The sequence below is a fragment of the Canis lupus genome, chromosome 3, assembly GCF_011100685.1.
Source record: "Canis lupus familiaris isolate Mischka breed German Shepherd chromosome 3, alternate assembly UU_Cfam_GSD_1.0, whole genome shotgun sequence".
Lineage (NCBI taxonomy): Eukaryota > Metazoa > Chordata > Mammalia > Carnivora > Canidae > Canis > Canis lupus.
In genome coordinates, this window is record NC_049224.1 from 53,794,686 (window position 1) to 53,806,794 (window position 12,109).

The 12,109-nt window shown below is 49.1% G+C and overlaps 2 protein-coding genes and 1 pseudogene across 4 annotated transcripts; 1 reads left to right on the forward strand and 2 right to left on the reverse strand.

Moving 5' to 3' along the window:
* Nucleotides 1-5,092, reverse strand: LOC106558621 (protein shisa-like-1). 3 transcript variants are annotated; one of them, XM_038532874.1, is made up of 6 exons: nucleotides 4,561-5,092; nucleotides 1,809-1,986; nucleotides 1,347-1,482; nucleotides 1,102-1,264; nucleotides 731-941; nucleotides 1-230 (listed from the first exon to the last, which is right to left on the reverse strand). In XM_038532874.1, the coding sequence occupies exons 4-6, from the start codon at nucleotides 1,202-1,204 to the stop codon at nucleotides 71-73; spliced, it is 474 nt and encodes a 157-aa protein (XP_038388802.1). In that variant the 5' UTR covers nucleotides 1,205-1,264; nucleotides 1,347-1,482; nucleotides 1,809-1,986; nucleotides 4,561-5,092; the 3' UTR covers nucleotides 1-70. The 3 variants fall into 3 exon arrangements, with proteins under 3 accessions (XP_038388802.1, XP_038388804.1, XP_038388803.1); XM_038532876.1 differs by lacking the exon at nucleotides 1,347-1,482; XM_038532875.1 differs by lacking the exons at nucleotides 1,347-1,482; nucleotides 1,809-1,986 and having other exon boundaries at nucleotides 4,561-5,091.
* Nucleotides 2,558-4,230, forward strand: HDDC3 (HD domain containing 3). The gene is made up of 4 exons (XM_038532873.1): nucleotides 2,558-2,717; nucleotides 3,018-3,073; nucleotides 3,185-3,425; nucleotides 3,741-4,230. The coding sequence occupies exons 1-4, from the start codon at nucleotides 2,606-2,608 to the stop codon at nucleotides 3,869-3,871; spliced, it is 540 nt and encodes a 179-aa protein (XP_038388801.1). The 5' UTR covers nucleotides 2,558-2,605; the 3' UTR covers nucleotides 3,872-4,230.
* A 6,457-nt stretch (nucleotides 5,093-11,549) lies between the features above and the next one.
* Nucleotides 11,550-11,641, reverse strand: LOC119871406 (annotated as a pseudogene).
* Nucleotides 11,642-12,109: the final 468 nt, after the last annotated feature.

Here is a 12,109-nt window from a genome sequence, read left to right on the forward strand (position 1 = left end):
CGGGGCTCCGGTGGGCGGGGCTCCGGTGGGCGGGGCTCCGGCCCGCGGCACAGACCTGCAGTGGGCGCGCCTAGTCCGTTCTCACAGGGACCTGCAGGGGGCGCGCGGCGGAGGACGCCGAGGGCGGCCGGCCGGCGCCCCGACCGCAGCAGAAGTGCACGAGGTCGGCGGTCATCAGGGCCAGGAGCAGCACGGTATAGAGGCTCAGGGCGAGGAGCGGGCCCCTGCCCCTGTAGGAGAGGGGACAGTCTCAGGGTGCTGGTCCCAGCCGCATGCTCGCTGCTGCGGCTGTTGGTTACAGAGCCTCTGAGAGTCCGGAAGAACCTCGGGACACCCCTCTCCCCGGATAAATATAGGGTTAGCAAATAGAAATTCAGGAGGCTCACAGGTGCCGTGGAGCCATCCATACACAGATTCAGTTTTGAAAACCCCGATCATGATGGGTGTAATCCATGGACTACAAGATCCTCGCAGTTTGTCATCTGTCCCACCCCACCCCACCCCATCCCCACAGTGCATGCTGTGGCTCCCTGTTACCTGCCAACACAGCCCCCGACTTTCCCTTCACGCAACTGTTTGTAATTATGTATTCACGCGACTTTCTATTTGAGGCCGGCCCCTCCACCAGTCTGTACGCTACATGCCTCCCGCCCCAGAATTTAAAAAACAGAGTTCCAGATGCTGGAACACCTGTCAGTGTCCCAGGGGCTCTGGGGCTTCGAGTTCTCACCTGAGAATGGGTGGGGACGGAAGGGCGGACAGGTTGACCTGGTACAAGGCCTCAAATTCAGCCCGGGTGCAGCAGTAGCCCCCTGCAGCCTGCAGGTGGCAGCAGTAGGCTTCCTCCGGGGTGTCAGAGAGCCGAGGACAGAAGAAACCGGGGTAGTGGCGGCCATCAGCATCCCAGGTGGTCTGGCACAAGTGGGGGTGGTGGGCCAATGCTGGAGGGAGACAGGCAAGAATGGTCTACCCACACCCAACTCCAACCCTTCTAGAGAGTGAAAAGGGTCAGTCATCATCAAAAGGGCAAACTCCCTTCCTCCCCCCCAGCTCCCCAGGAAGGGACCTGAAGAGGGGTGCCGGCAGAGGGGAGTACTATACCTGAGAGAGAGGTCGGCTGAGCAGGTGTCACCCAGTTCTGGAGGAGCAACAGCCCTCCGGTCAGGCCAGTCAGCAACAGGCCCAGCCTCCTCTGAAAGGCCATGAGAGGTCATCTCCACCTCAGCCCGGGTCTCAGGAACCCCAATATCTCTCTAATCCATGGCTGCAGACAGTAAGGAAATAAAAATCAAAACCACAAGGCTCCTGGGCGCCATTAACACAAACCCAAAGCTTCTGTCACAGACCTCTAGAGAGAGAGATGAAAGTGACTGAGTTTTTGTCTTCTGTTGGAAAATGTGGGGACTGGGTCTCCCAGCTGCCTGAGGTTTTCTGAGCTGAACAGGAAAAGGTTCAGAAGACTAGAGAAGTTGAGCCATTAGCCTGGAGAAGAGACAAGCATGTAGAAACAGAGATGTTTCTCTCTCCCCACTCTCAATTTCCAGGCTGCTTTGGAAGCCCTGGGAATTCTAGTCATTACATTTCAGGCCCCAGGGAGCTCAGTTACAGCGTTTGGAGCTTCCCTCCCTAACTTCTGCATCGTGACAACCACAAAGACTCGCTGAAAAACAAGGGCAAGTCCTTCCATTGACCTTCCCCTTGAGCCCTTGTCTGCCTCAGCTACATAAAAGCTACCAATCTGATGGGAGCACTATACTTTGCAAACCGATTCACAGGAAAAGTTCTTCCGGGGTCTCCAGGTCTCTTACCCCTTAAGCCTCATAGATGCCATCTGCTGAGACAAGGAATTTCTCTAGAAGACCCAAGGCCCCCAGCCAGGAGTGTTCAGTGTTATCCTAGAGTCCATTGAGATCTGACAATGTCATCCTCCCAGGACAGCATGACAACAGTTATCATCTGAGGGGCCCCACAGCAGGTGCCTAGGGACTGAAGCAGGCACACTTACGGTACAAGAAAAAACACACAGAACCCGAGAACACAGAAGACCGTTCTTGCAGAAACATCACTGCTGCCTGAGAGTCTAAACCTGAAGCAATCAGGCAGGCTTCTAGTGTAGGCTTCACTTTCTAGAAGGTCGGACCCCAGGATCTTCTGGGCCCAAAGGTGAAGCTCCCATGCCAATACCAACCAGTCCCATCCCTGCAGGGAAAAACATTTTTAGAGCACTTTGAGAATTTTCAGAGGACTGACATTGAAGATTGTCTTTTTACGGGAGGAGAGGATCCTCCTGGCAGAGGTGGTCTTTGACCCCGGGCGGCTAGGTGAACTGCCCTTCCTCCAGGATACCATAGTCCCCTGTGCCTTCCAGCCCTGGATCCAGCACACTGGGAGAACACTGTCTTATTGCTTGTGTGTCTTCCTCCTTCCTCCTTCCAGGGGCTGCGATGCTGAGGCAGCTCCCCACACCAGCTGCTCTCTCCGCCGGGATATCCGCTCCAGAGAAATCTGTCAGACTCCACGGTCACTCCGGCCTCCGCGCGCGAGGGGGCGCTGTGGACGCTCCGCCTGGGCTTCCGCGACGTCTGTCGCCCGCCCCACCTGCGCGATGGGCTCCGAGGCCGCGCAGTTGGTGGAGGCTGCGGACTTCGCGGCTCGCAAGCACCGACTGCAGCGGCGGAAGGACCCCGAAGGGACCCCCTACATCAACCACCCTATCGGTGGGCGCACCGCCCCTGGAGCAGCCGCAGCGGCGTATAGGGGGTGGGGACCAGGAAGGGAACGCGGAGGGCCTCGGTCTCATTGAGCACCAGCCCTGTCCCAGGCTTTGTGCCGGGCGCTCGTTGTGTTTAAGCCTCACAACAACCCGGGGCGGCAGGCATGATTGTTCCTCTGCACCGCTGACACCCACAGAGAGTAAAGGTCATCTGGCTAGTGAGAGGTCACATCTGGCTCTGCAAAATCCACAACGCGCAGCCCGGGAACTCCCTGAGGTCTGACTTCCTGCTTTGCCCCGTCAGGTGTGGCTCGGATCCTGACCCATGAGGCGGGCATCACTGACATTGTGGTGTTACAGGTAACTCCCCTCGTTCTCTACTCGGAAGGTTAGGGTGGGCGTCAAGGGCCCCACTTAGCCCCGGGCACTCCTTGGCTGGCCCACAGGGCTGAGTGGAAGCCTGTGCCCCAGGCAGCCCTGCTCCACGACACAGTGGAGGACACAGACACCACCTTGGATGAGGTGGAGCTGCACTTTGGGACACAAGTGCGACGTTTGGTGGAGGAAGTAACGGATGACAAGACTCTGCCCAAGTTGGAGAGAAAGCGGCTGCAGGTGGAGCAGGCACCCCATAGCAGCCCCGCGGCTAAACTGGTGAAGCTGGCAGACAAGCTGTACAATCTGAGAGATCTGAATCGCTGCACCCCAGAGGGTACGCCCCCCCACACACACACACCGCCCCTGCTCTGAGGGAAAAGGGAGGGATGTCCACCTTCTGGAGGCACAGGTTGGTTAGTTCCTGGGGGGGGGGGGGGGGGAAGAGCCGGGCATTCTTGTTGACTCCCCAAACTAATCCTACCAGACCACTCTGTTCTTTCACACCATAGAAGTGCAATAACGGGGTCAAGAGGGAAGTTTTCAGGACAGATCCCATCAGGAGCTCCTCTGGTGGCCCTGCCAGGAAGTGGGTACAATCCGGTGCTATCTTGGGTGCCATATGAGCAGTGTTATGTCCATTCTCGTGCAGGATGGTCTGAACGTCGGGTCCAGGAATACTTCGAGTGGGCAGCACACGTGGTGAAGGGGCTCCAGGGAACAAACCCGCCGCTGGAGGAGGCTCTAAAGCAGCTGTTTAAGGAGCGGGGACTGACACTCTGAGCAGGGCTGGGAGCCATCGGGGGCCGGGACCCCAACCTTGCCCTGGCCAGAAAGGACTCCTATTCTGGCCTTTCGGGGCCTCTCCATCTCCCACCCTAATTGGTTCCAGCCCAGGTTTCAGAGGCCGAAGGACACCTGTCTCTTCTCACTCTGAATGTGTTCTGCCTACTAAGCTGAGCCCTGGATTGTGGAAATCAGATGCAGCCCGTCCATTCCTCATGCACCCACTGCCCTTTCTCCAGACCTCTGGTCTCTTTGCTCTTCTGCACCGGCCAACTCCGGCCCCTCAGGGACTTGGGCTTCTGGAAACACTAGATCATAAGTCATGGAAAATAAAGTGTTTTGGGTGAAGCTCTTAAGTTCTTGCTGCTCCTTTCCCAGCCTGCCGAGGGTGTGTGTGTGTGGGGGGGGAGGGGGGGACTGGCAGGCGAGATACCTAGCCCCTCTGATGGCGTGCCCCCAGTGACAGGTCCCTCGGCTTGAGGGCCTCGGATCCCCCCGCCCCCCCACCACACCACCACTGAGCCTGGTTTCCTTATCAGTCAGATAGGCTATGTAATTACTAGGGTTAGACTCTGCGACGTCCCAGACGGAGCCCGCACATGGGTGCTCAGGAAATGGTAGTAGTCTTCCTCCATTAGAAAGTTGGGCGGGATGACACGTTTTGGAAAGGAACGCCACCTGCTTACCAGCAGCAAGAAACCAGGGCCGGTGTGGGTGGAGAGGGTACTGCGAGTTCTCCACACCCCAGACCGCTCCGGAAGCTCGCCGCGGCTCGCAGCCCAGCCCACATCTCCGCCCAATCACTCCGCGGTGCCTTCGGTTGCTGAGTGACACGAACCTCTGGGCGCCTCCGGAAGTGGCTCCGGAGCGGCCCCGCCTTCGGAGCCCTGTGGTGGGCGGGTTCGGGAAGACGCAGCCAGCCGCTAGGTGGTGTCCGTGTGCAGGGGTCGGCAGGTGACCGGAGCACCTGAGGCTTATTAGCCCCTTGGAATAGGCGCACCTGGGAATGAGCCAGTTGTCAGGTCACAGGCCATCTCGTGCTAGATTACGTGTTATCCACCCAAAGGCCCCAGTGCAGTTTCTGCAGGGAAAAATGGTCAGGGGCCACCAGAAGGTGGCCTTCCAAGAAGGAAATGAGTTTCAGAATGGGGCCAGGTACACGGATCAGGGAGTTCAAAGTTCAGTGTAATCCTCTTAAGGTAGGCCAGGATGGGGTATGTTTTGGAGAATTTTGATTTTAGTTTTTTTTAATAAACTGGGAGGTGATAGGATTACAGGGTTTTAAAAAACTTTATTCCTTACACTTATATATATTTACATAATAAATATTAATACATTTAATAGTATATTAGCAAATATACCTTACATTTTAATATAGTATATTTGCTAATATACTATTAATGTGTATATAATATGCCTGCAGTTTTTTATATATATTTATGTAGTATTTAATTACCTAACAAAACATATAATACATCTGCAACTTATAAGTGGCCTAAAATTGAGGTTTCAGGACATTTAATAAAAATCTTGTTACAGGGATCCTTGGGTGGCTCAGCGGTTTGGCTCCTGCCTTTGGCCCAGGGCATGATCCTGGAGTCCCAGGATCTAATCCCGCGTCGGGCTCTGGGCATGGAGCCTGTTTCTCCCTCTGCCTGTGTCTCTGCCTCTCTCTCTCTCTCTCTCTCTCTTTCTCTGGGTCTATCATGAATAAATAAATAAATCTTAAAAAAAAATCTTGTTACCGGATGCTTGATTTTTTTAAAGATTTTGTTTTTATTTATTCATGATAGACATAGAGAGAGAGAGGCAGAGACACAGGCTGAGGGAGATGCAGGCTCCACAAAGGGAGCCCGACGTGGGACTTGATCCCTAGATCCCAGGACCGTGTCCTGGGCCAAAGACAGGCACCAAACTGCTGAGCCACCCAGGGAACCCGGGTATTTGATGTTTTACAAAAAAACCTCACGGGTGTTACTTCATCTGTTCTATATGATAACCAGACAAAGTAGTGCAGGGCAGGGATATTGTTCTCATTTTATAGACATGAAATGTGAAGCTCAGGGAGATGAGAAGACTTGTTAATGGTCAAACAGATGGAGAAGTGATGGAATGAGGACCACAGTTCCCCTCTCTTTTTTCAGACTATTGAACCTTAAAGTTTTTTTTATTTCCTTTTTTTGGGGGTTAAGATTTTATATATTTATTCGAGATAGCACAAGTGGGAGAAGGGACAGAGGGAGAGGCTGACTTCCTGTTGAGCAGGGCACACGATGCGGGGCTCGATCCCAGGATCCCAGGATCATGAACTGAGCCGAAGGCAGACACTTGACCCACTCAGCCACCCAGATGTCCCTACTTTTTTTTTTTTTTTTTTAAGATTCATTTATTTTGAGAGAGAAGGAGAGAGAGAACAAGCAGTAGGCGGAGAGGGAGAGAAAATCCCAAGCAGACTCCTTGCTGAGCACACAGCCAGATGCAGGGCTCAATCTCACAACCCTGAGATCATAACCTGAGTCAAAACCAAGAGTCAGCTGCTTAACCAACTGCACCACGTAGGCCCTAGGCCCTACTTATTTTTAAGTAATCCTGACACCTAACGTGGGGCTCAAACTCACCCCCAGATCAAGAGTCACTGGCTCCACCCACTGAACCAGCCTGGCATTCCCTACTGGCTTTTAAACCAGACAAAAGTGATCATAACAGGTCAGCTCCAACCACGAGTCATGGTAAAGATCAAGACTGAAGTGACTAGTGGAGCAGGATTATGAGTCTGAGGCCTCTCTACATAACCTGTTTGATTTGAGCCAATGTAGTAAATACTTGGGTTTTTTATAATTCAATATTTTTTAAAGATTTTTTTATTTGAGAGAGAGAGAATGAGGGGAGGGGGGCAGAAGGAGAGAATATTTAAGCAGACTCTCCAGTGAGACAGAGCCTGACTTGGGGCTCAGTCTCACAATCCATGCATGAGATAATGACCTGAGCTAACATCGAGTCAGACACTTAACTGACTGAGCAACCCAGGCGCCCTTAATTCAATATATATTTTTTAAAAATCAGAAACTTAAATGTGGGAAGTACAGAATAAGTAACTTTTTTCCCCTGAGCCATTTGAGATTACAGGCATACCTCCAAGATATTGCAGGTTCGGTTTCAGACCATGACAGTAAAAGCAATATCACAATAAAGCACATCAAATGAAAGTTCTAGTTTCCCAGTGTATATAAAAGTTATGTTTATACTGTAGTGTATTAAGTGTGCAATAGCATTGGGTCTTTAAAAAAACAGTGTACCTTAATTTAAAAAATACTTCGTTGCCAAAAAACCCCACTAATCATCATCTGAGCCTTCAGTGAGCTGTAATCCCTTTTGCTGGTGGAGGACTTTACCTTATTGATGATTGTTAAATTTCTTTTTTTTTTTTTTTTTTTTTTTTTTTTTTTTTTAATTTTTATTTATTTATGATAGTCACAGAGAGAGAGAGAGAGAGAGGCAGAGACACAGGCAGAGGGAGAAGCAGGCTCCATGCACCGGGAGCCCGATGTGGGATTCGATCCCGAGTCTCCAGGATCGCGCCCTGGGCCAAAGGCAGGCGCCAAACCGCTGCGCCACCCAGGGATCCCTTCTTTTTTAATTTTATTTATTTATGATAGTCACAGAGAGAGAGAGAGGCAGAGACACAGGCAGAGGGAGAAGCAGGCTCCATGCACCGGGAGCCCGACGTGGGACTCGATCCCGGGTCTCCAGGATCGCGCCCTGGGCCAAAGGCAGGCGCCAAACCGCTGCGCCACCCAGGGATCCCTATTGATGATTGTTGACTGATCAGGGTGGTGGTTGCTGAAGGTGGGATAGCTGTGGCAGTTTCTTAGAATAAGTTTGCCACATCAATTGACTCTTTTCACTAATGATTTCTCTATAGTGGACAATGCTGTTTGATAGCATTTTACCCATAGTAGAACTTCTTAAAATTTTTTAAGTAGGTTCCATGCCTAGCATGGAGCCCAATGCCATTGTAGGGCTTAAATTCACAACCCTGAGATCAAGACCTAGGCTGAGATCAAGAGTTGGACAACTGAGCCACCCAGGTGCCCCTAGAACTTCTTTTAAATAATCTCTATACTCCATATGGGGCTCAAGTTTACAACCCTAAGATCAAAAGTCACATGTTCTACCAGTTGAGCCACCCAGGCTCAGTAGAACTTTTTAAAATGAGAGTCAATCCAAGTTTATGTAATATTGTGAATCCTTTGCTGTCATTTTGACAATCTTCGTAATATCTTCACCAGTAGATCCCATCTCAAGAAACCACTTTGCTTATCCACAAGAAGCAGCTCCTCATCCATTCAAGTTTGATCTTGAGATTTTAGCACTTCAGTCTCATCTTCAGGTTCCACTTCGAATCCTAATTCTCTTGCTGTTTTCCACCACATCTGCAGTGACTTCCTCCATGGAAGTCTTGTGCCCCTCAAAGTCATCCATGAGGTTAAGAATCAACTTTTCCAAATTGAAATCCTGTTAATGTTGTTATTTTTATTTCTTACTGTGAGCCATGAATATTCTTAATGGCATCTAGAATGGTGAATCCTTTCCAGAATTATTGCCTTTGCTTTTGGTGTTGTAGCTATAGAATCATTGCCACAGTATCATGGAGATTTCCTCCTGTTTTCTTCTAAGAGTTTTATAGCTTTAGCTGTTACATTTGGGTCTTTGATCCATTTTAATTTTTGTATATGGTATAAGATAAGCTTCCAATTTCACTCTTTTATATGTGGATATCCAATTTTCCCCACACCATTTATTGAAAAGACTGTCCTTATAGTACCTATTTTGGAGTATTTTGTCATAAGTATGTATCACTCTCTTTTTTTTAAATTTTAAGTCATTTCTACACCTAACATGGGCCTTGAACTTGCAACCCTAAGATCGAGTTGCATGGTTTACTGACTGAGCCAGCCAGGCACCCCTGTAACTTTCTTTTTCTTTAGCAATGCTTTTGAGATTTATCCATGTCAATGCACATGGATGTTTAGTTCATTCCTTTAAACTATGTCATATTTCATTATTTGAATGGGCAGTATTTTCTTTATGCATTCCCTTTTAAAAAAATATTTAAGTAAGCTCTGCACCCGTCATAGGGTTGGAACTCACAACCCCAAGATCAAGAGTCCTATGCTCTACCAACTGAACCAGCCAGGCACCCCTATGCATTCCTCTTTTTCATAGGTTTTGTTTCCAGCTTTTTACCACACCACATAATGCTCCAGTGAACATCCTCATCCTCATCCATTTCTTTGTGCATATGAATCATGAGATGTGCTTTTATTTCTTCTGAACAAGCACCCCTGGAATAATATCTAAAATTATTGTGATCTAGAATTTTCATTCATGCTTTTTGAATTATAGTTTACAGTCAATACTTATTAGGGTTTATACACCCTGGATTTTTTTTCTTTCAGAAAAACACCTTTTTTCTTCCACTGAAGTTTTGTGCACTGCAAATTCTTAGCCTTCGCATGTTTGGAATGCCATTTCTCCCACTCTGAATAGCAGTGCAGCTAATACCAGATGGAGTTGGCAGTTATGTTCTTGCAGTCTGAATGTACTATTTCATGGACTCCAGGTATCTATTGATGCTAACTAGATGTCTGCTGTCATTTTGGTGGTCTTTTGGAATTTCTTTGTGGTTGATTTTTAGGGTTTTATTTGCAAATATATGTGGGTGAGGATTTTTTTTTCTTGAAATGTCCCTTTCTTGGAATTTGACAAGCACTTTTCCTTCCGAGGACTCCTATATATCTATCTTCATGTCTTTCTTTTTTTTTTTTTTTTATGATAGTCACACACAGAGAGAGAGAGAGAGAGAGGCAGAGACATAGGCAGAGGGAGAAGCAGGCTCCATGCACCGGGAGCCCGACGTGGGATTTGATCCCGGGTCTCCAGGATCGCGCCCTGGGCCAAAGGCAGGCGCCAAACCGCTGCGCCACCCAGGGATCCCTCTATCTTCATTTCTGAAGAATGCACCCACTTTCCTTTTGATGGTTTCCTCTTCCTTACTCACTGGTCTCTCCTAAACACACTACTAAACATTCTGTCCATGCTTCCAAGCCTATCTGCCATATTTCTTTTTCTTTTTTAAGATTTTACTTATTTGAGAGAGAGCACACACAAGTAGTGAGAGGGGCAGAGGGAGAGAGGGAGAATCTTAAGCAGGCTCCTCACTGAGCACAGAGCCCAACATGGAGCTTGATCCCAGGACCCTGAGATCACAACCTGAGCCGAAACCAAGAGTTGGATGCTCAATCAACTGAGCCATCCAGGTGCCCCTATCTGCCATATTTCTTAACCTCTCCTTTATAGTTTTCTTTTAGCTCCATGATGTGTTCAAGCGATTCCTCAGCTCTGTTTTCCAAATCTACAAGTGCCTGTATCGTCTGCACTAAATCCAGAGTTTCTCCCACACGTAGACTATACTTCAATGAAGTATTGTTTGGGGCTGCTTACATTGTCATGTTTTGGCTTGCAGCTTCTTTGCTTCCTTGTCCTATGCTCCCTGCTCGACCTGGCTCTGCCCTCTCGGCATTCCTCGGTTACTCCCAGTCACCTATGTGTCCCACATGGACTCTGACGACCCTGCACTGCTCTCCTTCCCAGCTCATTCGCTTGAGCTGTGCAGCTTCCCATCTGCTCAGGGCTGTCTCTGTTCTCTCCACTCTGGGTCATAGGACCACAGGCCTACGCTCTTGCCATTGTTAATATTTCACTTACCATTCCAAGACATCAGGAGTTGAGGAGGTAGTGGTACAAGGATGCTCATTGCTCTGGTCCTAGTGCAGGTCCCTAGGCATGCCGACAGGGAGACCTGCCACCTTTCCCCCTCCACTGCAAGAGCTCCTCCAGGCTTCCACACTCAAAGCTTTGTCTTAAATCTTCAACCCCATCACATTTCAAGTGCTGGCAAGTCCTCATGTCCATCTGCTCGGGTTTCTTGTGCCCACAGAAATCATGATCAGGTCAGGCTTCTTCTCAGGTAGGGAGATCCAAAGTCAGAACCCAGGATGGACAGAGACTCTTTGCAGATCCATTGGGTAACAACTCTTAAGAAGTCCTGAACTGATTTCCCACAGACCCTAAGTAAAACTGAGATTTGTTGCGAAGGATCTGGCCTCCTCCTCTATCACCTGTTCTTGCATGAGAACTGCCCTTAAAGTGTTGTACACATTTTTGTTAGTGAGAAGCAATGATATGTTTCAGAGAGCTCTATTTTGGTTGGAAAGCCTCATTCCTACTACCCAGACTGTGATGTTCCTCCTCTGTAGGTCCTGAGTGCAGTTAGCAGACCACTGTGATGGTGGGGTGGGTGGGTGAGCTTCAGCCTGGAGATGCTGTTCTTTCTACAGGCCTTGCTCTATGCCCACACCCTGGGGAGCTGAGTCAGTGCCTGGCTCAACCTGCACAGGAGAACCCGGTTCCTGCCCACTTGTCTATGGTTCCTTTTCTTCATGGGAAGGGGATAGTTCAAAGTGGATGGAGGGGTGCAGGAAGAGAATTCTACTTCCAGGGGTTGAAGTTGCTTCTGTGTCCTGTCCTGGTTTTTTTTTTTTTCAATTTTGATTTTTATTATTTTAAAAAGTATTTAAATTCAATTTGCCAACATATAATACCCAGTGTTCATAAAAATATGGAATGCTTCATGAATTTGTAGGTCATCCTTGTGCAGGGGCCATGCTAATCGTTCCAATTTTAGTATACATGCTGCGAAAGCGAGAACTCCTGTCCTGGTTCTAATTATGATTATAACCCTCAAAACTGAGGCTTCAGTGTCAGAGCTCCATGGTAAAGGGCTGCTGCTTGCCTTAAAATCATAGGCCCATTTCCAAATGAATGTGTGCAAAAGAATTGCTTGGAAGCTTGTTAAAAATGCTGATTCTCTGACTGCTACTCCAAGAAGTTGGTTCAGTAGGTTGGGCCCAGGAATCGGCTTTCCCTCCTACGCACCACAGGAAAGTTTCTTTCTGGTTCTTGTTACAGGGCAGTCTCAACAAGCCTTGGTCTCTGCTCCATGGGCCCTCATCCCAGCATCCAGGCGTAAGGGGTGGCCCTTGCCAAGACAGGCCAACAAGCTGGACCTGAAACAAATACTTCTAATGATTCTGGACCACACCTTGAATAACAAAAGCTGCCTGAAATACTTTTCAAAGGCCAGTCAGTGTGGAGGATTAAAGATCGTTTCTG

Coding starts and splice junctions, on each gene's coding strand:
- LOC106558621 (XM_038532876.1), bottom strand. CDS start 1,204: ATGGCCTTTCAGAGGAGGCTGGGCCTGTTGCTGACTGGCCTGACCGGA. Junction 942..1,101: donor TCAGCCGACCTCTCTCTCAG/GTATAGTACTCC, acceptor GTCTCCCTCCAG/CATTGGCCCACCACCCCCAC. Junction 231..730: donor CCGTCCCCACCCATTCTCAG/GTGAGAACTCGA, acceptor CCTCTCCTACAG/GGGCAGGGGCCCGCTCCTCG.
- HDDC3 (XM_038532873.1), top strand. CDS start 2,606: ATGGGCTCCGAGGCCGCGCAGTTGGTGGAGGCTGCGGACTTCGCGGCT. Junction 3,074..3,184: donor CTGACATTGTGGTGTTACAG/GTAACTCCCCTC, acceptor CCTGTGCCCCAG/GCAGCCCTGCTCCACGACAC. Junction 3,426..3,740: donor GAATCGCTGCACCCCAGAGG/GTACGCCCCCCC, acceptor ATTCTCGTGCAG/GATGGTCTGAACGTCGGGTC.